Source organism: Pholcus phalangioides, unplaced genomic scaffold (assembly GCF_987345545.1).
Source record: "Pholcus phalangioides strain wild (caught in Gottingen) unplaced genomic scaffold, Ppha-v1.0 ptg000004l_1, whole genome shotgun sequence".
NCBI lineage: Eukaryota > Metazoa > Arthropoda > Arachnida > Araneae > Pholcidae > Pholcus > Pholcus phalangioides.
The window spans coordinates 30,418,927-30,446,311 of NW_028301597.1; the positions used below are offsets into that span (position 1 = coordinate 30,418,927).

Below are 27,385 nucleotides of genomic sequence, written 5' to 3' on the forward strand. Positions count from 1 at the left end.
CCTTTTTACTAGTGATTATAAATGTCTTTATTTTGTGCCCATATCAGGCATTTTCGCCTGCTTATTTTGACTAGTTTTAGAGCCTAAACTTCCCGGCTCTATTTAAGATCATTCCTTGTACTCATTCTTTAATATTTTTGGTACATTTATATATTTCATCATCGTGCAAAAGTACTATGATTCATATGTATTATATCCTATTAATTCAATGCAGGTGTATGGATTCCGATATTTTTTACTTCCTACTCGATGAGCCCCGATCAAAATTAATTTAATTAATTACATAAAGACTTAATGGAAAAAAAGAGAGACATTTTTTTTTTTTCTTCAAAAAGTTCCAGACAGTCTTTTATTTGATTTTTCTATATAACGCGGATGTTTAAAAGCATGTTCACAAAAACTTGATACCGCAACAATAAATGTATTATACTTTTTACACCGGAGATATTTCGTAATTTTATGCAAAGCGTATCATATAATTATAAGTCCTTTATTATATAATATATTTTTTTTTTCCACTTCCTACGATAAAATCGGACGGAATACGATCAGGAGATACGAAATTTATCGCAAGTTCTTAGATATTTTTTTTTTTGTATAAATATTTTCCAAAAAAACAGACGATTGAAATTCTATCATAAATATTATAAGGTAAAATATTAATTATATATGTATATAAAAAAAAAGAAAGAAAAAAAAGCAGAGAGAGAAGAAACGAACATTATAACATTTAATGATCTGGTTCTTTTTGAAACATTTCTTCTTTTATTTTCATTTACATCTGCCTTTGGACTATTGGTACCTGGAAATAGAAATACACAAGAAAAATTACCACCGTGTATATAATATTCGAAAAGAATTATAAAGAACTAAAATATCGAGTATTACGGCCAATTATGGATTTCTCTTCTAATACTCTTTCTTAATTGCGAGAATCGCGACGTGAGCTGGTTGTAGGCCGAGTTAAGTTGCTTATTATAGTGATTAGGCTGGATATTTGCATTTTCATAGGAGGTCAGCCGTCAGGTATATGTATAGGCTTGTATTATATAACTTGTTGGACAAGCCGTTACGATACAAGTAGGGGGAAAAAAAATAGGTGCGGCCCAAGCAACGCCTCGTTAATACAATACCTGTAGCTGGTGTCTGTTACTTGAAATTCCATTAGTGATTCGAAAACGTGCGTCGACGACGCGTCTGGAGAGTGAAAGTCAAAAAAATTCAATTTTAGAACTCGTTTTCGATTGATATTCACAAGGTGTCCCATAAATTCGTGAATAGTTTAAAAAACATTTATAAAAGTTAAGGAATTGGTTTTTTTTTTAATGCGGTTTGCGAAAATGTTATTCTCACAAAGAAGGGGGGGGGGGCAGAGAGAAGGGTTCGAATTTTTGTCGATAGAGGGCACTGCACGAAAGCGAATCACTGGAAATATGCAAATCGGAGTTCTATGAAATGCAGGGTGTGCGATTAACAGCTCATTTGTGAATTTACCTGTTACTGGCGCTTACATAAGGTTTTCATTGTGATGTAGGCTGGTGCCAATGGTAGATAAAGCCCTATTGATGAAGTTGTTTTACCTCAGGGACGAATCGCCGGCTGAAGCTTTGTGAATGTTTCGGATACAGAAGATATTGAAGAAAGCCTCAAGTCCAGAAATCGATTGATGATTTGCTACCGTGCAACAGTCTCTATTTTTCTGTTCCAAACAAAAGCCTCCTTCGCGGGGATGAATTTTCTGCAAAAATAGCATTTAAATATGCAAATGCGTTCATTGTTTTTTTCACTTTTTAAACTATTTACAAATTTATAGGACACCCCTGTGAATGAGGCTTCTTTAACCTTTCTCGGGTCGCAAGTACTGCCTGTGTCCATCAGGGAAACGAAGATTTTTCATCCTCTTCTTTTCACCTCTCTCTGGTGCTTCATTGCGACAGGTGGTTTCCTAACCCTCTTTTATGGATCAAATACAAGCTCCTCTGATCTGCCTATTAACTGTATCTGTTGAAATTTTCACTCCAGGATCTTTCATAATTTCAAGCAAGGTCATTTTTTGCGTTGAAGCCAATCTTCAAACGGTTTTGTTTTCGCGTAAACTTGTACTGCGTTTGCCTACCACAACCAGGTTTTGGCTTTTAGGACACAGGTTCGGTCAAAACACGTCAGTCACTTCATTTCGACCTTCTCAAAGAAATAGCAATGCCTTTAACGCCTTTCTTTTTACTTTCAAATGAAGTACTCGAAGGATTTCGTCGTACAAAATATGCGACGACTTCGGCAATTTTTTTTTATATGAAAACCAATCCTATAGCTTTCCACTCTTGTACTATCACATCTCTGATACGCCATATAGACGCAAAAATGGGAATTTGCATGTAATCGGAAGTTTCTCTAAACTTTTAAAACGGCTATTTTTCAAAATTTTGAGTTCTTATTGAATTTTCAGAACTTATTTCCCCTGAAAATGACTGAGGTTTAAAGTAGGTTTTTGCATCCTGATCACAAGCAAAAAAAAGAAATCATAATTTGAAACGGTATATGTGGCGCAGTTAAAAATCTAGTGTCTAAAATTTTGAGACGGAGTATAATAATAAGTTGGTTGGGAAGTATCGATCTCATGCCCCCCCCCCCCCCGAAAGGGTTAACTTCATAAAATCTAAAAAAGTAATTGCAATTTTGTTCGTACAGAATTTTATGCCATGAACCCGATTTTTTTTTAACAAATGCGAATATTTTATATGATAATTTTCTGCACTTTTGTATGAGAATCATTTATAGAGAAATCAAAATGCAGTAATTTCCTGCTTACAATCCGCAGATACATGCGAAAAAAAAACATAATCGCGTAGTCCGTAGTAGCGTACAATCAGCATGGGGAAATTCCATCCATCTCCAACGAAATCTTAAGAAATGTAAGGGATCGTTTGTCACGTTTTCGTAGAAAAATTTCGACTTTTCTTCTCATATCTCTACACGCAATTTGTAAATCTTGGAAAGAAGTTTTATAAATAAATTTCTGAAATATTTATTTTTATTACAACCTCTCCGAAAGAAGATAAACTGCAGATAATACGCAGCAGATAATAACCGCACCAATAAATTTGGATGTTAATAACAGTGGATTTATACGTAAAAAAATGTAACATTTTCAAAAATATCTGGTGATCCGAAAAATGCTCGCGGACTTTTTATATATTTCTTTAAGTTGTGCTTGGTTGATAAGACATTGCTGATTTAATTAGCTTAGTTTCAGCCCAATAACAACTAAAATATCATCCATAGAATGACAGACCTAGTGTCACATATTAGCAGAATGTTTAATCTTCCTTAGTCCAAAGTTATCGGTGCCAATTAAGAGATTTTCGTGCTTTTGGATTAACTTGAAATTTCTGCTCAGCTCAGAGATAAAGATGAGGTTATTCATTTTTGTATTTGCGAAATAGATGCAATAAATGCAAAATTTGCAAATTTTGACGAAAATGAAGGTGAAAATTTGATTTTTGCTACTTTTACATGAAATCTTGTGATGATTCACTTTTTAAAACAAATATTGGTCGTTATTGCTTAGTATTTGAACCGTGTGTGCTCTCAAAGCTAATATTCCTTGCATGAACTAAATAAATCACCGTACGCCATTATTTCGCAAAATATGAGCTTGTTCAAGTTGACGTTTCTTCAGTTACGAAGCTCCAACTCGTATAATACGAGAGTTCACGCATTTCTGAGTTCTCTAATACCGGGATTATTGTAATTTATAAAAGAACTTTAATAAAAATTTTACAGTGTAATCCGGACTAAGACCATTTACGGAATTATTTAACGATTTGGAATTTTCAAACTACATCCGTGAGCTCACGTTTTGTGGAGTAAGTAGAAATTTTCTCTTAGTTCCTAAGCCAAGAGCATTTTCTTTTAAAACGACAGAAAAATTTTGAAAAATCAGAAAGGTGATATTGAACAGTACACTTATGAAAGTAACAGATTTGTTCAAATAAACTGACTCTACACATGACATACAACGCGATGAATGAAGCCTACCAGCACATAGCTATTTTATCCATCTGAAACCATAACAACTTCTACATCATCTTCACACCGAAATTTATCATTGAAAAATTCTTCCAGTGTTTCTCAAAGACATGCCAAGGGATGGGCTCATCGATAGATACAATCATTTTAACGGACATCTATTTCCAATAGTGAACCAAGAGACTTCTGTTTATATCATGCAGACTTTAAATTGCAAAAAGGAATACTGATATTTGAATTTTTCTAAGTCTCTGAAGACTTCAAACACTTCATAGTCTCTAATAGCGTAGATGTTGAACGATATTTTAGTACAACATTAGTATATTAGTATAGTATTTAGTATTTAGTATATTACTGACAGAAGGCAAAGGCTGAAGGAAGAGAATATGTAGATTACTAAGTTTTTTAAACTTTTAACCAATTACAGTTGGCCCCTCTTAATCGAATATCAACGATTCCAGCACACAATATGTATCCGATTATGAGGGAAACAATTTAATTGTCATTTCACAACGTTAGTACGGTTTGTAAATTGAAAACTGATGAAGGATAAGAAAAAAAAGCTTCTCGAACAAATCAGGCATCAAAAATGGAAAATTATATTCAATTACAATGACATAATAACTAATATTTAACTCTTCATTAGGGAAGTTAGCGCCCTTTATTGGCTCAACAAAGAACATTAATAAAATAATTAAAAGTACGTATCAAAGTAAATTTGAATACTTGAATGCCAGTATTTACTCTTAAATGTACTTAATTACACATATTTCAATTTACTTCAAATGTTTTATTCAACAAAAGCACTAGTGTGGTTGACGTGTATTGAAAGCTAACGTGTGAGGCGTAATTCGATTAAGCGGTGAAAAATTGAAATTATTATATATATATTAAGCGGGGAATTTTAACATTGTCTCTGTAGGAGAAATTTTCGTGAAGGAGGATTTTATCCGTTTAAGCGGAGTCAACTGTACTGTTATTTCTGTAGTTTTTAATTCAAAAAAAAAAAAAAAAAAAAAAACCCGCTCGTTTTGTATCAATAAATGCCAAATTTTTTATTGATTTTTTTTTTGCGAATTTTATGCGAAATTTCCGATTTCGGAATTTTTTTTGAGAAAATTTACTATTCTCAAGCCATTCTTCACCGCTGAAATTGTTATTCCGCCGTCTCTTTTAGGAACTTGAACTAGCTGAAGAATTGGTTGAACGGAATTTTTGTCATTAAAACTGATAACACAGTAAATTTTTTTTTTTTTTTTTTTGCATATATATCATAATCATTATTACCAGAAAGTCACGTGGTATTGGATGTTTAACCACCCTCTTCTTCTTCTGCTCCCTTTGTTAGAATTTGAGCAAACTTTTTGATGTCGATGAGTCCATGGGCGTCGATGGGTGCTTCGGAGAGAGCTTCCTCAACCTATAAAATTACCAAAGATTCAATTAAGAACAAACTCATAAACAATATTCGTATGACTCGATAAGTATCTTTCGTGTGTGTGTGTGTGTCCGTCCGTATGATGGACAGGCCAGTGAAAGGAAATTGAGAGGGGCTTACATAGAAAAACGGAAGCGGAGGTCAACGAGTTCAACAACGTTGAATCTTACAACAAAAAAAAATAGTGAAAGGGAAGCAGCTGGCAATAGATTGCAGTTCCTTTGGGGGAGAAAAAGCATTTGCCAAAATGCTTCTTTTATATTTGAAAATATATCATTTCGCTATAAATTTTTTCTCCTCTCTTGTCTGTTATGAGCCACCTGCACGCAGTAAGATTTATATTTCTTAAGATCTTGAAATAATTGGATCGTTTTTATCCGACTCAAAGATCTAAAAGAATGATATTGACTTCTCTCGTGGGAGACTCAATCTGTTTCATTATCCTTACTGATATTATTTTTTGATGTTATCTTCTCAAGAGAAAGGATTAATTTAAAAAAAAAAAGCTAATCGATTGATCAATACGTTTAAAATAAATGAGACGATAAATAATTGTCTAATGTTATTGATTTTGATAAATTTTTAAAAATTGCCAAAGCTAAAAAGACTTTTGATCTAAAAATTATTCTACACCAGAGGTGGTATAGACGATAATTTTAATTCTAAATGAATGGGAAAAATGCTCTTATTGATTTTAGTAATATTCTAGTCAGGGCCGCAACGGTCACCCGAGGCAAGCGCGCATTTTGACGCCCCCTTGTAATATTGAAGGAGAGGTTTCAGAATGAAATTTGTGCCTCCTCGGGTGCTCCCCCCCCCCCTAGTTGCGGCCCTGATTCTAGTGATAAATTTTATTGATTTTAGTAACATAAATTAGACTGGACTGGGGATATGGCTGGGGATCATTTCCATTGAGAAAAATACATGAAACTGATGTGAAATACGAAAAAATTCTGGATATATTACCAATTGTTTTCTTAAACATTGCCACAAGTTGGCAAAATCACCAATTGTTGGTGAAATGGCAGAAAATTCTGAATGACTGAAAAATTAAGGACTACCGGAACTCACAGTAACTTGAAAAATAGGCCCTGTATGTGTGTGTGAGATGAGTATTCATAGTATAATTTATAAGTTATTAAAATTACCTTCATCCACCATTCTAAGTAAAAATTACTAATTCGAATAAGCTTATATTTCTTGCTGTGAGTGAGAGGTCCTCGAATCATCTTATAGATATTTTATTGGTTCAGAAAGATCGAGAAGCGCTGATCTAAAGTTACTGATTACAATTCATTATCTCATGAGTGGATTCATAATTTTTGGCTTTCAACGTCGTATTAATTAGTATTAATCAAAAAAATCAAGAGGGCTTTTGTACCAGATAGAATAGTTATCATATTTCTTGGTTTATTTTAAGCCCGCCACGGGGGAGGGGGTGTTTATCAAAATAATATTTTAGAGAAGTGTGTGTATGCTTATACTGATTATATTGACACGTTAGTTTCAGTTATGAAAAACAATAATTAAAGAAACTGACCGTGAATGCTATCGTATAACTTTCGAAAATGATTAATTTAATTAATTTCAATAATTCTAGACGCTTAGCAAGCATTTTCTAACGCATTTTTTTTTTGTAGAATGTAAGAAAACAGTGATCACATACGCATTCAAAAGGTGTGAAACTAACTAATGCTAACAAATACTGTACGTTATTGTTTTTTTCACCATATTATAGTGATTATTCGAAGAAATACGGGGTGTATTGGTATGCAATGAGAAGAAAGCGTTTGAAATTAAATTATAAAATTATGTACTAGTGGTATATACAACGTACAATATACAATTATGTAGTCAACACCTCTGACAATATAAATACGTTTGGGCCACGCATAGACATACACACACACAACACGTTCCCGGCATGTACCAATTCATTTGAAATTCCATAAAGGAATGCGTACGAAATTCGTGTACGGTTAAGTAGTAGTAGTGGTGTGTACACAAAAATTACGTTTCTACAATTATACACACTGGGTTGCATAAAATACATGCGTAATAAAATCCTCAATTGAGGTAGTGAAATTTATGTAGTTCTTTTTTTAAGACTTGAGAAAATTGGTGTTTTTTAGCCTATCCACGGTTTCTGCTTCATTCATAAAGATATACAGCGTATGAATATCAAGATTTAGGCAACAGTTTGTATTTAATTGTGATTTTAGTCTCAAAATGTTTCACCGTAGGCACTAAGTTCGTTGTCCTAACAAATTCCAGTATAGATTTCGGAATTAAATCTCTAAAAACAAGATCAATATCACTCTGAGGAAACAATGCCATTCTTATTTCGCACAATACGTCCCTGCTCGGGCTCTTATTGATCGCAATTCATAAGAAAATGTCTTTAAAATCAAATTTATGTAAATCATGGGGAAAAAGATGCCGTGAAGTCTCTAAGCACACTATTGAGCTTTTCAGCTTTAAAACCATTCGAATTTGGTGAAAATGTCTCTTGTCGCAGACACATTAATTGAAAGTTTAGGACAAAGTTTTTATTCCGTCATTATTTTCACGTAATCCCATAATACACCATTTAAGGCATTCCGAGCGGCACACCATGAGTCACCAATTTATTTATTGATAATTACTGAACAAATTAAACAGCAATCATTGCTGAGGCAAACCACTGAAATTTATGGCCGATATCGTTCATCACTTTTATTGAAGTCTTTGTTGTATGACATTTTCACTCCAATGCAAAGGTTCTTATCCTTTTACGTTTAAAGGGACCCCTTGCGCCAATAAGATAAAGGTCACGAACCCCTTTCACGAAATAATTTTCATATATAATGAAAAATATATTCAGTTCAGTTAATTGTTTTCTCATCCCCGACCTCACTGAAACAATCCCAAGGACTCCTAAGGGATATGTGGGACCTCCGATTAAAAACTCCTGTCCTATGTACACCAAGATGGTCTCCCTGGGCGGTCACTGGTCATGTCTGTCTGTCTGTCTTATGTGCAACAAAGTCATGAAGGTACTGGTCTTTTAGGGAATTCGTGTAGGTTCCAATCCAATTGTCCTAGTTGCAGAAAATGATCATGGAAGACAGTCAATAACAATGTAAAAGAATGCAAAGTGTTGTGTGTACGATGTACGTGCTGATGGCATTACGTCAAGAAGAGACCCATTTGCGTAAAATTCGAATTAGCATAAAAATATTTTTTTTTTATTTTCCTACAATTTTAATTTCTTAATTTTCCACAGTTTTTATTTGTTTATTTTCTAAATTTTTATTTTTTAAATTTAATTTTCAAATACCTTTTGAATTGTAAAAATATTTTTAATGTTTCTGTGTAAATTTAATGAAATGATGGCTTTGTAATTATGACTCTTATTGAAGACTATAAATTGATTACTTAAGAAAAAGAATATATAATTTATATATACCTCTTCTTGACTGAATTTCTCTCCCCACGTTGTCAAGGCACGCTTCAGTCTAAAAATAAATTGAATTATTAAAATTTTTCATTCAGAAATCACAAATTCTACAATATTTAGACGACCCCCCTCTTTCATACAGTGTACATATAAAAAATATTTAATTGCCACGTGACAGCGGCCAAATAATAATAATAATAATAACCACAGTAGAGCGAAAACCCACAATTGATAAATGTTTTGGGAGAGAGTCTTTGGGAGCCATTATGGCGAAGAAACAAAAAATATAAAAATTATAAATAAAACCGGTTTATGATAATCAAAAGGAAAAAAAAAGAAATCTTTACTTGATCCTTCTGAGCGATAGATGGCGCTGGTGATATGACATAAATTCTAAATCATTGACGGAATAATGATCACGCGTTCAGTAATTAGATTTCCAAGATAATCGGGGTTGAGGTTTCTCTCGCTAATGACATTTTTATGAACGGTAATTAAGTAGCACCAAAGTTAATTAGAGAAAGAGGGTGAAAAAGTGAAAGGAGGGAAAGTGGAAGTGAAAGGAGTTTTCGATTTGATTCCAATAATCTAACCGATTTGTTGATAAAATTTTGAAATATTGGAATTTTTAATGATAGTTACAGTAATAAGGATGAATATTTAATACTTTTCACTTTCCTATGAATTTATAATAAGCCAAATCACAGGGTGTCCCATAAATTCGGGGGAGGGGGGACACTGTACAAAAGAAAATCACTAAAATGTGCACATCTGAGTTCTACAAAATGAAGGTTATTAACAGCTTATTTCTGAATTTTCCTGTTACTAGCGCTTATATGAGGTTTTAATTGGAATGTTAACATTGGTGGAGGATAAAGCGCTGTTGGTGAAATGTGCGGCCAATTCGCGATGGGGCCAGCCACTTCGCAAATCGGCCAACAGCTTTGGCCAGTCCAAATTTCAAAAATGATTCGGACTTTGGCCGGCCATTTCGTGAAGTGACCGGAGATCCCTGGCCAAAGCTGATGTAGATAGATAGATAGAACCGCTCACAACCCCACACACAGACGGATGCACAGCACCTTACTTCCGTTACCTCAAAAGAGGCAGATCTGTGTCTGAAAAGTTTGCAAAGATTTACAGTGGCGGCTCCCCGTGCTCGCAAGTATCGAATCACTCGCGTCGTTCTCCCCATGAAAACAGCCATCAACTCGATGCAATGTACAAGCCATTTGACTGAAATGGATAGCTGAACCCAATGACTGGGGGGGGGGGGGAACTGCACGTGGCGCATAAGGGCCGGAGACTGCTGCCCGGGATTTCGAAAGAAGTGTGGAAAACAAAGCTGATGTAAGATGGCTCGGTACGAGCCAAATAGATTTTTTTTATAGCCAACGTGTGATACATATCTACATACCCTAGCAGCTATATTGGATCAGCTCCATGTGAAGCGAGAGGGGAAAAAATTAAATTGTAAAGAAAAAACTATAAAAACATATAGTTTTTATACTGCCAAATTTTGGCGAGAAAAAATGACTAACGCATCGTGACGCCGGTTTAATCAGTTACTAACGTGAACATAATTATCACGAAAAAATACTCCAACTTGACGATGATCCCGAATCATGTCTTTGTTATCGGACTTTGGCCAGGGATCACCGGCCCCTTCGCGAACTGGTCGGAGTCAATATTTAACGAAATTTGCCGATTCGCGAAGTGACCGGCCCCGTCGTGGATTGGCCAATTTCGGGCTTTGGCAATAACATATATATCCAGTACTATTTATTCAGTTTTATCCGTTCAATATTTTGTTTTCCATCCTAATATTTTTACTAGCATTTACCAGAATGGATCATTTTTTTACTCTTTGACTCTCCTTAGCCAATTTTTTTTTCTATATTTTTCTCATATTTTTTTGTTAAGTGCAGTAAAGATAGTAATAAATTTGATTTGACGTAATTTTTTTCTTATTCTAGGAATTGAAATTTGATTATCATTATGTTGTTAGTGGTGTTTCACGAGTATGATGATTATAAATGCAATATACTCACGTCTCTTCTTTGCACTTGCCGTCACCCTCATCGTACAAGTTGAAGGCGTTGACGATGACATCTTCTTCGTCAGTGCCTGAATTTAAAAAACACAGTCTTTATTTCAACTGATTAAATGTAAGAGTCAGCATCTTGAAACACATACAGGAACACCGGTGTGTACTTGAATCATTAATTATAGAATTAAATCATTTAAAATGCTGTGATAATCACACAAAAAAGTTTTCTATCGTAATATGGTCATTTTATGTTCATTAGAGTTAATTATACTGGGGGGGGGGGGAGGGGAGGGAGGATTCTAAAGCCAATTTGGCCGGTTTACAAAAAGCAAATGGGCTGTTGGTGTGTGTGTTAACTCAAAGTTTCTGAGCCGGTTTACCCTTGCAAAACTCTTGAAGTAGTATTCATCTTACAGGGAATCGATAACTTGGGATCTGAGCGTTTTGTGCATTTAAATATTTTGTTTGTAATTCGTACAGGCAATAACCTACAGAATTGTTGCTTGCGAATTTGAATGGCAGACGGCAGCACTTCTCGAACAGGTAACACCCCCCCCCCTCCCCCCTCGCATTCCCTAAAAAAAATTATCTTCACGTTAGACATACAGCACTTTCCGCAGCATGCATCGATTCATTAGAAATTCCCTAGAAGAATGTTCATCAGGTGCATGTGTGGTTTAGTGGTTAATAGAGGGTAACCGTATTTCATCGACAAAATGATCGGAGATATTTATATTCTCTCTAAATACATGGAAAACTGCTGATTGTCATTGAAAAGTGTAATTTTCTAATTTTCTACAAAATTTACAATTATTGCAAGAATTACTAAAAGTCGGAAAATAAAGGGCAACTGGAAATATCGATGTTTTCCCTCTCTCTCTTTGGGTGATTCTATAGAAATAAATATGGGAAATGGTATCTTAAACATTTGCCAACATACGGGACATCGCCAATTGTCACCAAAAGTCAACAAAATCCCCCAATCATTAAATTGTTGATAAATTACAAATGGATGAGAAAAATGAAAGGCTACTGGAAATCGCAGTACTTTGAGAAGTTGTTTACGGCAATGCAAATGAGATAAACATATGAAATTAATATTTATATTCATAATACTAACTATCGTAATATAATTTGTAAGTTATGAAAATTATCTCCATTCGCGATTTTGGTGAAGATTATAAATTCAAATAAGCTTCGTTGAATAAAAAAGTCGGTGCGGTCAAAAATACTGGGACGTCCGTCTCGTAAAATACGGATTATATGATCGCACTACTCATTTTAGTGGTCGATGGGTTTAGTTAGAACAATGGTGCTCAACCTTTGGAAGCCCACGGCCCGATGGATTTTTTTTTTTTTTTTTGGGAGTAGAAGGCCCGGTGATGCACACAACTATTGAGCAACGAATGGAAAAAAATGAAACGATTGGCCACTCGCGGCCCGGTTTGACTAATGTCAGGGATCGGTGGTTTAGAAAGGTTGAGGAAACGCTGGCCCAAGTTCTTTTGCTAGAACTTTTTGCCCCTACTACTACTTAACCGTACATGCACTTCGTAAACATTCCTCTGGGGAATTTAATATTTGCCTCTGTTTTTCATTATAACTTCTCGTAGATAGGCTACCCCTAATAAATGTTAAACGAAAATATAATTGTGAAGAGCAATTTCACTCGTCTCCAAAATGTTAAGGGGTATTTTTTGTAAAAGGAGGGGTAATTTTTTTTTTTTTTATCAGTGACAAATAACACTATTAAAAAAAAATAACCTAAAAGTTGAAGTAGTTTTACTCCTCAACGAAATTTGAATTCTGATGTATCTAGAGGCGTATTGGCGGACACTGCCAACACTCACTGAAAACTCTCTAGTAGGTGTTGACACTGCCCCCTTCCCACAGCGATGTCTCAGGGAGCCTCAGTTTACAAACGTTGCAGAAACCTATTCAACAGCCAAGAAACTGAAATTAAGCAATTACTTACCGGCGATCCTGTCGCCGAAGATAGTAAGGAACATCGTGAAGTTGATAGGTCCAGGTGCTTCAGCAACCATTGATGCTAATTCGTCCTCAGTGCACAATCGACCTAGTGAAAGAAAAACAATTTAATCACGGAAACCGATGCATGCCAACTAAATAGCAATATTTGTAACCAATGTATCACATCAAAACTATCTTCAATCTTATATTTAGATGATAGAAATTTTTGCCCTCGTATGATTTATTTTGTAGAAATTCAAAGGAAGGGGGCTGATATTTTGGAATATTGAAATCTTTTGAGAACTTTTTTCGTATTAAATAAATTTAAATTGAACAAATTATAATTTTTTAAATGTATATATTACCGTGTACTTAATATATGTAATACACTGTATTTTGAAATTTACCCAAGGAGTCGAATGTTGCCCTGATGTCAGCCTTGGAAATGAAACCATCCTTGTCTTGATCGATGAGTTGGAAAGCCTGAAAGAAAAATAAAATGAAGTTGCAATTCATGATAGTGATTTGCGTATTGATTTTAACTTGATTTAAAAAATAAAAAATGAAGTAAAATTGAAGTTATTTAGTTTGGTTTGTCAAAATCGCTTATGAAATGATATCAGACGTTTGAGGCATTTTCTATGTCTGTCTTTGAATCTATTTCACATATGAAATATTGATAATTACGGTCCAAGTCCGAAGTATAGACACTTCACAGAGTGTCACGCCACTTCGCATATTGCTTTCACTTTATACACTAAAAGTTATTTAAGACCAAATCACAAACGCTAATAAAATGATCTGGGTTAATCTTATGACATTCAATTACTCTTTTTGAGCAGATTTAAAATATGAATTAAGGATTATGTTATTGTCCAAGTTCGAAGTCTGGACACTCCATGAAATGACCGGCCACTTTTGTCCTGACTCCAGACACTTCAAGAAGGGATTGATCAGCTGGAGAAGTGCTGATCACTTCGCGAAGCATGTAGAATTCGGACATGACTTTGTGAAAGTCTAAGTCCGGAAAATTACGTTATGGATATTAATTTTTACATGCATGCAGGACACGGTTATTCTTACTTCTTTGAACTCCTGGACTTGATGTTGAGTGAACATGGCGAAGACATTGCTGCCAGATCGTTGTGCTCTTCTTTTCTGGGAGGCGGGTTTAGAAGCTGGTGCAGCTGGTGCTTCTGCTGCTGCGGGTGCTTCTTCTTCTGCCTTCTTCTTGCTCTTCTTCTTCTTCTCTTTCTTCTCTTCGTCTCCCTTTTGAAGAAAATTTTTCTTTTTCAATATGTGCACATATACAAGTTCAAATTGGACGGCATGTCAGAAAAAATTGCGTAAGTGCGTTAATTGTATTTCATCCAAACAGACGGACGGACCCCCAGAAACTTCTCTAAAGGATCTTTGAATCCATGAACGACTGTCCCCGTAAGTCTCAATAATTTTCTATATTAATACATAGTAATTGAGATTGAATTTTTTTTTTTTCTTGGAACTTTTGCTCAACAGTTTAGATAGAGCAAGGGGATCAAACCCTTAAGAGAGAGTGCGGACTACTTCATTAGTTTGAAAAACGCGTCGTGAGCCACTTGAGGGATCTGTAAATGTGTCGTGGCCGTTTGAGTGACATTGAACGGTGTCGCAGATTACTCAAGTATTCTCTAAATATGCCGCGGGTCACTTAAGTGATCTATAAATATGCCGTGGGTCACTCAAGTGATCTGTACATATGCGGTGGGTCACTTGAATGACCTATAAACGTGTCGCGGGCAAATTAAGTAATGTCGAACTACAACGCAAGTCACTTTAATTATCTGTAAATGTGCCGCTTAGTTTATTTTTGCAAAATTAGGTTTGAGATCGCGGGCCCCATCAGATGACTCCGAGTTTCACATTGTGCCCGCGGGCCATGGATTGAGCATATATGATTTAGAGTAGTTTTTACTCAGTGGTTTTGAGCAATTTTCTCGGAAACTCACGGCAACTCTCTTGAAAATGTACAGCAACGGTTCCCAAACCGTTAGATCTCGTAGCACCCATATTCAATTTCTAGGTGCGAATGCGAGCCGATCTCCCCTTTAAAAGGTCTCGCCACAGAAAGCAACAGGCCTACAACAATACAATTATTCAATCGTTACACTTCACTCTTAGTTAGAAAAAACTGATGGCGGATGGAAGCACTACACACAACAAGCATTACACAGGAACAAACTTCACACGTCAGGTTTACTACACATACACACATTCCAACAAGTACCAATTCGTTAGAAATCAGAGGAATATGGACGAGGTGCATGTGTGGTTCAGTAGTAGTAGTAGCACTTATATTTACCCAGCATAAATAGAGCCTCCACTTTCCCATCTCACGGGGCACAGTTACAGTTTTTTTTTTTTTTTAAAGAAAATGAATATAGATTCCTCCTGTGTTTTTACAACTCTAAAATTCCCCCCATCAAAGCAAAAAAAAAATCTAGTTTTTGTCAGAATTTATAAATCGATATCCTGCATTTATTCTCTTCAGAGAAAGTGGGTTCAATCGCGGTACATTGGAACGTACGAAAATTGAGATCTACATTCACGCTTGATCTGAATTTATTGGAGGTCCCTTTTGCGGCTCGATCGATAAATCACTGCTGCGGGAGAAATAGTGTAATGGCCGTATTTCACCGACAGAGTTTAAACTACAGCAGCAGGTTAAAGGATTAGCGATCGAAACGGATTGGTTAAAATCCTCAATATAGCCAATCCGTTTCGATCTTCAATCCTTTCACCTGCGATTGCAGTTTAAAATGTGTTGGTGAATACGACCGTAACTAACGCAGGCCTTGCCCTCTCTTACCAGTGGCTTATTCTACATGATAGAATGAAAGAAATTCACGTCTCTCAGTCACTTTTATGTGGAAAGTATTCTCTCAAGACACAAGTTTTTTCATATTTTCCTCCCAAACTATGAAAGCTGCAAACTCTTGAATTTATTGATCGAAGTTTTATATATATGTACATATATACTTTTTCTTACGATAATTTATTCTTAAAGAAAATTGAATGCATTGATGATTAAAATAATTAATATAAATTCTTTCACAGACATAAGAATTTCAATTCTTTTTTGATTTTCTTCAGTTAGTTTTAAAGAAAACGTGAAAAATAGCAATGACTTAGATTTTCTGAGAAAAATTAAGAAATCATATGGGCTTTCAATAGAATTCTCACAGAACATAGATTGAATAATTTGCAATGAATTTTGTCATACTAGGCGAAACATATTCTGCAATTTTCGCCTACATGACACTAACTTCCGTGTTTCCGTCAGTACCCTTTGTAATATACAGGGTGATCCAAAAGTCAGTTAACATTTAAAAGTTCAATAATTCACGCGATAATGTACGCAGAGGGTTAGAAATTGATACACATGCTGGAAAAGGCAGGGGATTTTATTAAAACTTTAAAAAATAATAATTGTCCAGCATCAACAGAGAGAGATGATGCTGGATTACAGATCTGGATAGGCAGATTTCTTTATCTATTTTTAATTAATAAATTTATTAATCTTTGATGATAATGATAATTCTCAGTTTTGTTATTAGATGAAGTGCCATCTTTTTGGCCATTTTCATGACTAATATATTTTTTTAGGTTTTAATAAAACCTCGAGTCGTTGCCAGCATGTGTGTCAATTTTCATTTCTCTACGTGCATTATTCCGTAAATTATTGAACTTTTAAATGTTAACTGACTTTTGGATCACCCCGTATATTTTTTCTTCTACACTATGGGCCTCACAAAGCTAAGAGGGGTCAGGAACAGATCCCGGAAAGAATATTATATTTTTTGCACTATAAATAGAACAGTGCAATATCTAACATTGTAATTGATTCGATTATAATTGATTCCATAAATTATAATTGATTCCATAGATTACAATTGATTCCATAAATTATAATTGATTCCATAGATTATAATTGATTCCATAAATTATAATTGATTCCATAGATTATAATTGATTCGGTGATATTAATGAATTTTTTTCTAATAATCGTGATTATATTTATTCAACTGCTTCATTTTATATTCCGTGGGAATGTCGAAAGTTTCTCATAAAAAAGCTTCAAATTCAATGGCGTAAAAATCCGATACAAGGAAATAAAAAACAAATTTCAAGGCTGAATTAAGATATAAACGAACTATTAGTCGGCAATCTCTACGCCACTTCCAATAAATAATTTAAATGAGCGTATTCTAATCACGAGTAGTTGTAATAGTCTGGGCTGGTGCCAATATTCCTCATCAAGAAAAGAATTCTCGGGTTCTAGAAAGAATTACTAAAAAAACCATCACTCGTTTTGATTCTAGTCAATAAATTCCTACGAGATTTAGTTTGCGCCCGAAGCCTCTCTGTAGCAATGCATACATAACATTGTAGACCGAGGCCTTGTTCCAGTTCCCGTCCTTCGCGACCTCGAAGATATTCTTTCACAGCCTCGCTCCACTTTCCATCTTCTCTCGGAATGTAGACGAAATATTAAGAAATAACGCAGACCAAGGTTCCAATATCATGATCTATGAGTCCGAAAATCCGTATTGTATTCCAGTCACGGATTCTCATTAACTTATCACCAAAAACAAAATTTTATAGCTCAAGATTGACGCAAAATATTGACGCATAATTACTGTAGGCTACTATTACAGTAGACGTCACATATTTTAATAGCGGATAATGTTATCATTTGAGTACTGTTATCACTAGGGCTCGGATTTTTATGACGTCATATTTTGGGCATTTTTGAGCTCTTGGTCATATTTAAGCATTTTCGAGTTCTTGGTCAAATTTGAGGAATTTTATAGCAATAGATCACTTTTCTGGTCATTCTGTCATAGGCGTTTTCGTCAGAAATATATTATGCACTTACAATGGATTGTCTTTTCTTGTTTTATGGGAAAAAATTGCATTCCTGGTAGCAGTAGCCACTTTGTCCTCTTGCCTTTCCCAGTTTCCCTTCAGAAACTGGGAGGATATCGGGGAGGATTTGCAACTGGGGGTCGGATCCCACTGGTGATGCAGTGGTGGTTGGCTCAAGTTAGTTTTCTAATTTTTTCTAGCTTCAGATGCGAATAGGAAACAATCTTCCAGTTAAAAAGTCTCAAAACAGATCTTACAACCAGGGCCGCAACCAAGAACAAAAATTTGGCACTGTCATCCGAAGTAAGCATTCTGGTGCCATTCTGGTGCCCCCTCCTCATAATTATGAACGACAAACAGCAAAATTGTTGCCCTTCCCAGTTCAACACCTGGTGAACGGGAACCAGACAGCCTCATCCTCTCCTAGTTCCTAGTTACGGTCCTGCCTGCAACTGTACACATATTCAAGCATTACGCTTCATTTACAATTCGAAATACTACACTAATTTCACGCACTACATTAAATGCGCACTCAGAGTTTTAAGGTATAGTAGGTATATCAATCAACAAAACCGATTTAGTGTGCAGCAACATTGTGATTCAGCTCGTGAAACAATCGACGAGATTGTAGTAACTAGACCTCTGACAAGCTTTATTAAAATATTGTTCCATCTGGTAATTTTTCCTGAACTTTTAAAAAAACTTTTGCAAAAGGACAGTGGTTTCCTCAAATATTTCTTAGAGGAAACTGAACAATAGCAGTTTTTTTTAATACTTGAAACTGCATTTCATAAAATTCAGTGCGATTTTAGAACTTATTAAAGAACAATTATTGTGCATAAGGTAGGCGTTTTTCATTTGAATTTGGTGAGAGAACTTCGATAAAAAATGGTAAATTGATGAGTTTTTTGTTAGTTTTTTAATTTTGTAAGATAAGAAGCAATAACTGGAAAAGAAGAGATGAAATAGTGGTAAAACTATAAACTCATATTTTTACATTTTCAGGTCATATTTTTATGTTTTTTATGGTCATAAATGACTGCATGTTTTCAAGATTTTAAGGTTGGAAATCCGATCCTTAGTTATGGTTAGTTGGTATAGTTCAAAAGTACGGATCCGTATCATTAACGTGGGAAAAAATTCGTTTACAGTTATCAAAATTTCGGTTTATGTCATCAGTTTTTTTTTTTCATTCAAAGTTTTTTTTGCTCATTTTGAAGCTGAAGTTGTGCCAGACTTTTTTTCACCCTCTATAAGTTATCCTTATCAGACTGCAGACTATGTTAGAGGTGAACCTCTTCTCCCTTCGTAGACTAACATTTCCATATTCCATTCACGCATTCCTCAACGAACCGTAGTAGCCACCATGATCCATAAACATGTGATGCTTTCGGATTTTATACAGTGAAGGCAAATGAAATGTAAAAATAATTCTCTTCAGCTCCCAGTAGGTTGAATTAGCACTCTCTCTCTCTCTCTCTATCTTCTTATCTTAAACCTTCAAGAAAATACTTTTCGCAAAAACGGATGTAATTTGGCGCTATTAGCATATTTTTATTTGAAACAATACATCCCCTCACAATTTATTAACTAGAGTGGATTTGTAATTAGCTAAAATGGTTAATTAAGGGCGAAACAAACACTGCTTGCCTTTATTTTGCTGTTATCTTAAACAGATAAAATTTTACTCCAACTTAGCAAAGTTAAAGATTCGTTTCTTTGAATTTCATTTCTATTCCCTTAATTAGATGCAATTTTATAAATCTGAACACCTAAAGTTTTAGCAGCTCTCAAGAAAGAAAAAACTTTCAGGGCCATAACTAAGATTTTTGTCGCCCTAACAGCTTTAAAATTCGATAATTTTATAACGGTGTTTTTTGTTCTCACCTAAAAAGTTGCCGGCCCCTAAATTTTTCTGCTTGGGGGCAGTTGCCCCCTTTCGCCCTCCCTCTAGTTCCGGCCCTGCCGATAGGGAATCAGCTCCTTCTAGTAAATTTGGCATAAAAATAACACTAAAAGATTTGCTTTCTAAAGTCACTTCTCCTAACCAGAACATTGGCCGCCAAAATTGAAAATAAATCGGTATTGGTAACGGGTTTTTTCTTACCATGTATACAAATGCTTTGGGACCATAGAGGGTTAAAATAAACAAAAAAAAATCGGTTTTAGATCGTTACGATGTTTCCGAAAATGAGTCAAAGTAATACAGCAGCACGATTGGCCATTTCGCACATCAAGATTAATGGAATAATTTCCAGAATTAGAACAAATTTTTTCAATCTTCGCAAGCCTCGTAACAGTAGGCCCATCAATTAATATTCAGATCAATTAGAAGACCAAAGCAGAAGAAAATCCATGCTCCTTTTATGGAGTTTTGCGTGAAAAAAAAAACCAGAGCTGTGTCCAGTTTTTCACACAAAACAGGTCATATAGCCATCCTATTAGCATCAGTTTCTTTATTCGGATATAATAATCAATCGGTTATTGTTATCAAAAGCCTCGGGTCCCAAAGAGGCATGTATTGTACGTATTTAAAAAAAAAATGTATGTGTGGTGAAAAACAAAATAAGAGTAGCAGTATCTTCTCAATTGCCCGTGTCTCGGATCAACAAAGGTCTCAAGATGGTGGTGATGCAGCCAGTTAAGTGAAGAAACAAGACATAGGCGACGTGTGTGTGTGTGTCGTCGTCGTCGTCGTCTCCGTTTAAGAATAGAAGTAGATAGGGCCCCGAAAATAGCCCTGGCAACTGAGGGTAATGCGTGTAGAGAAAAGCCCTGGTTCTGGCTGACGAAGCGTTTATACGAATAGGCGATTGAAATACACAGGGATAGATGAACTGAGCTAAAAAACGTGTTAAGAGAAGAAGAGAAGGAGAAAAAAAAAAAAAGTAAAGTAAAATTTTTTAAGGAGAAGGAAGATTCTGTCTAAGCTCCTTACAAGGGGAAGACTAAAATTAGATTGCACAGGAGGAGTCGACAAGATCCTATTGCACTACTCATCCGTTTCCTGCTCATAAGAAGAAAAAAATAAGAGGAATCTATCCCGTTGTTTCCATCTGGAGATTTTTTGCTTAATTCTCCGAGGCGGTGACTGACTCCTCCGTTTCTACAAATAGAAAGACTAGCGATTTTTTGGCAACAAAAATTAATTTCGAGAAAGAATTTCACTATAGAATGAGTATCATTATACTAAACGTGGTAGTCATTATAGGGATAAAATTTTTCTAGGATAATAAGAGATATGTGTCTGTCAATCTAAGAAACATCTCAACCTTAGGCAATATGGGAGAAATTCCCATCTTAATGCTATTAAGCCTTTTACTGCCAATATTCCCAATTGAGAACATCGGTTTTATTAATTAGTAAAAAACATTTTTCGTTCATTTCATATTTTTCCCCTGAAGTTATGGGAAGAAAAAGTTTGTTTATAAAACAAAATTTTAAAACGTCATAAATTTAAATTTTTTTAAATCACCTTTTTCAATTAAGAATGAAATTTAATTTTCTCTTTAATGTTGTTTCTATGGACATATGCAAATCCAAAAAACTTATAGGATAAATTTTTTCATGAATTTTTTGGTTTTTGGGAGGGACATAAATATATTTTTGGAACTTCTTGAATTTATTGATCAAAGCTATTTTTTCTCTCTTTTTAAGTAATGATTTTCAGAGAAAATTCAATGCTTTGTGATGAATTTAGAATAACAATTTTTTTCTATCGGAGAGAGCGTTAATTAAAATGTGATTTACGAGAATTCCAATTGCATTTGTTTGAATTTTCGTCATCGCTGAAAACGAAATTCCTGTTCACTATAAACACGCTGTCCAATGTATTTTATTATAATTTCTACAGAATTTGAATAATTTGCAATAAATTTCGCGTCAAGAACCCACAAGAATCATTCTTAAATTTTTGGCTAAAAAATTAAAAACGTATTCACCCGACACGAGCTTCCGTGTTTTCATTTGCACAATATTTACTTTTTATACTATATATTTATTTCGATAATGAATTTTTGGCTAATAAATAATGATTATATTGTTCAAGCAGATCTATTTTATATTTTTATATTTACGTTAGGCATGAAATTAGATCAGAAAACCAATCGATCTTCGGTACACAGAAACACCACCTTTGTTTGATTGAAGAGGTAATGTGTAAAAGTTTCCACAGATTTTTGGATGAACCAAAATGGTTTTTACACGACATTTTATGTTTCAAATTCGGTAAAATTTGGTTTTAGGTTGCATATTTGAATAATTTACTTAGCCAATCGTAGAATCTTTGTAACAAAATGGACAGGCTTGGTTCACGTGCTAAAAACACTTGTTTCTAGTCATCAAGTATAATTATCACATTGATTGAGAAATATGTACTTCTCTCTCTTAAAATGCACTTTTTATTTCTCATTATATAAATTATGTTCTTTCTACAAGCAAAATATTTATGACGGGGCTCATAGGCGTACGCAGAATTTTCTCAAGGGGGGCGGCTTGAGGGGGTTAGAACCCTAAAACCCCCATTTGCGTGCGCCAATAACGGAGCTCTCTATCGGAAAGAAAAAGATGAGAAGGAAGGCTACGAGATGAAAAACATTCGAGAAACATTGATCTACGGTCAACGTGGTTCCTTGTAATAAGGGGCTCGATGTAAAAAATGTGTACACGATAATCTTGTATTTCGATGGATATGAATTGTAGCAGGGTATCAGGAAATTACATTGCATATCTCCTCTTTAAACCTGAGCCAAAACTAATCATTGAAAAATACATTTTTTTTGACTGATTTGTATTTACTGTAGGTCAAAAAATACCATTTTTAAAGAGCATTTCTACAACCTATTTGTTGCATTAGGCATTTCTATCCACCTCTCCTTATTTCCATTGATTGCACTCTTTCATGCAGTAAAATAATTGTCGCCCGTAGTCTTGCTTCTAACCTAAACGATACAAATCGATTCCCATAAATACATATCCGAATGGGCTCGGAATACCATCTTTTTAGTTTTTTTTACACAACGCTGAGGTATAAGTTTTGCTGAAGTAAAATGTTAAAGTTTTGATTTGAATGAATTCTTGATTTAAAAAAAAAAAAGATTATTTTTAAAGTGACTTCATTATAATAGTTATTTTACAGGAGGAGAAACTCGATTTGAATCAAAACATACAAGTACTAAGATTAAGACTAGCCTAAAAACTTACAAAAATTATTTTTCTAATTCAAGCCAGAGTGAATAAGAATTCTATTTTAATTTGGCAAAATATTAAAAAAAACAACTTTTGAGATAATTTCGATATTATTATCTTTATTAAAAACATGTTTCAAAATTCACAAAAATTTCCATGAAATTTAAAAATTTATCCAAATTTCCTCAAGTATGGAAGGAGGGGGGAATTTAAAAATATCTTTGATATTAAATTACTTTCAAACTGACATAACTTCAAAAATACGATACATTTTACCATAATAATTGATTATTTTTATTTTCAATTTATTCTTAAATTGTACCATCTACATTTCTCAGATGTTTCAAACCAAAAAATATCAATGTGTGATAATTGGGGAAATACTGTATTTTCATCATTAAAAATTATTTGAGGATAATATGATTAGAATATATTTGAAAATTATATTTGCGAGTTGTATTTGAGAATTGTATTTGAGGATTGTATTTCAGAATTGTGTTTGAGAATTGTATTTGAGGATTGTATTTGAGAATTGTATTTGAGGATTGTATTTGAGAATTGTATTTGAGGATTGTATTTGAAAAAAAATTTGTAAAAATATTTTTGAATATCTGATTACACCAGTCAACAACAGCAAAGAAAGTTAGCCAAATGAATGCATAACCAGATAAAATTGTTTCTACATGTATATAAGAGGTAGTTGTTTAAAACATGATAATTCGTATTTCAAAAGCCATTGTTGAAAAAACACATTATCGTCGCTTTCTGGCATTTTTTTCCCCCGTCTACGTTTCATATCCTTGTAGCATCTATGAAGTCAAGTCATGTCCAGCAACATATTTTCAAGCAAAGCATAGCGAAAACATTTTTCGTGCGTGATATGATATACAGTAACATATGTATGTTTGTACATTTCTTATTATAAATTACGCGATGTAAAAATGAAATGAGTATAAATCATGTAAAACATTGAAATATATTTGAATTTTCATGAAAAATCGAACTCAAAAAGAAAATTGTGGAAAAAAATCATGTTCCAAAATCCTGTTTTACTTCTAAGAAAAAAAAAAGTATATTTTCTTGGAAATTTTCTTTTAATAACTGTATACATTTTTCTCTTGATTTTTACATTATTTAATTATTTTTATAGCCATATTTATTTTCAGATGTAATGTGTTGACGTCTCTTGGTTTCGCGGTCTACCACCCAAACGCGCCATTTTTTTTCCTCTTTTTTTTGTAAGACAAGTGCCAATTTGAAGTTCCAGATGTAACTTGAGATACACTCCCGAGAAAAAACGTTCAATCATGTTAATTCCTCTCTTTTTTTTAACTTGACTAACTTTTTAACTTTAAGTGAAATGAGACGTATATGTGTTTACCATTTGCATCAGATTTACATTTTAAAAAATAACCGTACTGTCTTATTCATTCTAGGAATTATGATTCGGATTAAAGTTACCAAAAAAAATGATTTTTTTTAAATCTTATTTTTATGTAAATATACATTCCTGTCTATTAAAAGTAATTCGTGTAATTCACGTTTTTTTACCTAATATTATGTATTATTTTGTTTGAATATTAAAGTTCGTACGTAATTGCGATGGAATGATTATACTGTATGTTACATCATGTGTGATGAGGTGATACTAGAAAGTTCTAATTAATGAATAAATGACCGCTAAAAAATGTATTATTCTTTACTTGTTATTCATGGATATGAAAATTCTATTTTTCAGGAGGAGATGTCTATCATTTTACAAATACACTATGATTACGCGGCTCTTATATTTATGGATCACCGCATTTAAAAATAGCTACTTACTTCATTTTGAAAATTATTTTGAATTGTTTGGTTTTTAGGATTATTTTTAATGCATAATATCGCGTGTTTATACTTTCCTACGGTCTAGGTATATTTTCCGAATTATAGGGCTGTGTGAGCAATAAATATTTCAAAATAATGAATGCATGATGAACATATTGGAAAATTGGAGCTTCGAATAGGATAGGATTCGAGTGGATATTTCAAAATTAATGAAAATTCATATTTAATGAAAAAGTAATCTCAGAACTGATTGACTGAACTATTGACATTTAATATGAAAAAATATTTCAGAATTAGTGAAAATTCCTATCAGATTAAAAAATTATTCCAGAATTAATGAGAGAGAGAGAGAGAAATTCACATTCAATGAAAAAATAATCTCAGAAGAGAACTGAAATTCTAAAATAATAATATCGCCCCTCCCCGTTCGACTCGGAACCCTGGGCCTCGTTGGACCCGCCCGTTAAGACGCCATTGTGTAACTCTACATACCACACTGTGACTTGTTGAACTTCGGGATTTATGATTTTTTTTTTTTTTTTTTTTTGCCTAAAAATCAGTGATTTTTTTACATTTTTTCCATCCCGCACCCCCAGTGCGATTCAATTTACCTTGCTGCAACACCCCCCCCCCCCCGAGTAATGTGTTGTCCATTCGTTTAAAATTTAGTTTTTTTGTAATTAGTTGCATTAATGTTTCACTAATTTATTGTTACAAAAATTTTTAACTTAAAAGATAATTGCAAAATTAATTTATTGAAGAAAAACCTCACACGGATACCAAATGCAACAAAGTTTAAATTACTGGTACATCTCGATTTTTAGTAATCAATTTGCTACAGCTTCTTCATAATTGTCACATTCAAGTGATTTTTGTTTTCATTAGCAAAAGTTCGATACATTTCGCAAAAGGAAGATGGTAGCGAATGGTGAAAGTGTTTGCAAAGCTGCCTTCCCTAGTTTTATTTCCCTAGTACATGTTATATTTTTATTTCTATCTCGTAACCCAAAAAATGTTTTCCCGATCCCTGGTTAAGAACCACTGGCCTAAAAGAATAAAGTCCCCCCCCCCCACACACACACACACTTATATCCTGCTTCATTTTCCTGAAAGGCCATTTTTGATCCAATTCTTTTGGATGATTTGAAAATTTTGCTTTGGATAGGATTCGAATCCAAATTCACCTTATCGGAAGGAAAAAAAATTAGATCAAGGGGTTCTTCAACTTTTGTTTTAGCTGCGATCCAAATTCAACATGAGCAACTTTGCAACTTATGAATCAATTCGGTTTTATAGATTATTCCAGCAGTGGTGCAATAATTTATACTCATATGGGAATGTAAGTGGATTGTAGGAACCATCTCTCTCGGAAGCCCCTCATGACCCGATTTCTTCTTCGATCCTAAGGTCGAGAGTCTACCTGGTTCAGGTCGCCCTCCACGGGTTTGGTTGGGTTTCATAGGTCGAGGAATTCTCAAGACGGGTGTACTGTGGCAATTACTCATTATGGAATAATGTTCTTCGTATTTATTTTAGAAAAAATGTTAGGGGGGAATTACAGTAGATCAGAAGTTTCTGTTTCGTTCTCGCCGAAACCTTGATGGTTATGAGGCTATTTCACAGAACCCGGGCAAACACCAAATGCTATTCAAATATTGATTTTATTTATTAACTATACCAATGGAAAAATTTAAAGCTTTTGTTTCCGAAATAAGCTCATGCGTAACCTACGGGCTCAGCACCATTTGGGAATCTATGCAGTTGTATGTCATTGCTCCAGAGATTGTTAAACCTTATGCTATTTGGAGCTCCGTTGCCAATAATTTGATTTTTTTGATAAATAATCCTCATCTAAAAATTAAATTAATCAGAAAGTTGTACAGCAATAAGAATACGTGCAACATTTTGTATTTCAGTAAAGGCACTTCAATATATTTTTATTTGTCTCTTTTTTTAATCGACCTTAAACTTGAAAGCAAACTCGAACATCTCACTATCAAAAATTTGAAACGTCGTGCATTGCTATTAACTAATCCCGATTCGGTATATCGGCACAATGGAATCAAACAGGTTTAAGCTATTATCACTTTTGAAGATAAATAATCCATGAGACAGTATTTTGAGCATAATGTGAATGAATATGCCTATATTCGAACCAAAAAAAACCAGGAATTAAAGATCCATTACAAATGCATCAGCGGAAATGGAAAACAAAACTTTGCAGCCATTGGCAATATCAGATATACGTCCATGAAAGGAAGGCAAAAAAACATAACTGTTCATGAATTCCGAAAGCTTTTATGTCTTAGCCGAGAGTCACAACTGTCCAAGACATTGATGCCGAGTACAAATTCAGTATCAAAGTACAACAACGCCCGTTTCAAATCCATGCGAGACGACGAATCATCCACATAGTTGTATCATGCAGCATTTATCTAAAACTTAATTGTATACTATATGGGGTTTGTCGCACTTACCATGATGCTTCCTAACTAGTCTTCGGCTAAGAGAGATGGAAAAACAAAGGTGTTTTCCC

The 27,385-nt window shown here is 34.2% G+C and overlaps 1 protein-coding gene across 1 annotated transcript; it reads right to left on the reverse strand.

The window, feature by feature from the left end:
• Positions 1–717: 717 nt before the first annotated feature.
• LOC149087073 (myosin regulatory light chain 2-like) lies at positions 718–27,385 on the reverse strand. The gene is made up of 8 exons (XM_089231303.1): positions 27,327–27,385; positions 14,011–14,196; positions 13,335–13,410; positions 12,932–13,033; positions 10,958–11,033; positions 8,916–8,964; positions 5,317–5,449; positions 718–802 (listed from the first exon to the last, which is right to left on the reverse strand). Exons 1-7 carry the CDS (start codon positions 27,327–27,329, stop codon positions 5,342–5,344), a joined length of 600 nt encoding a protein of 199 aa, XP_089087429.1. The 5' UTR covers positions 27,330–27,385; the 3' UTR covers positions 718–802; positions 5,317–5,341.

Bases quoted from the DNA above. Each gene is read 5' to 3' on its own strand.
- LOC149087073 (XM_089231303.1), bottom strand. The intron at 11,034-12,931 runs GTAAGTAATTGC...TTTTAAATTCAG, and splicing joins CTTCGGCGACAGGATCGCCG to GCACTGACGAAGAAGATGTC. The intron at 5,450-8,915 runs GTATATATAAAT...GTAATTTTATAG, and splicing joins AGAAATTCAGTCAAGAAGAG to GTTGAGGAAGCTCTCTCCGA.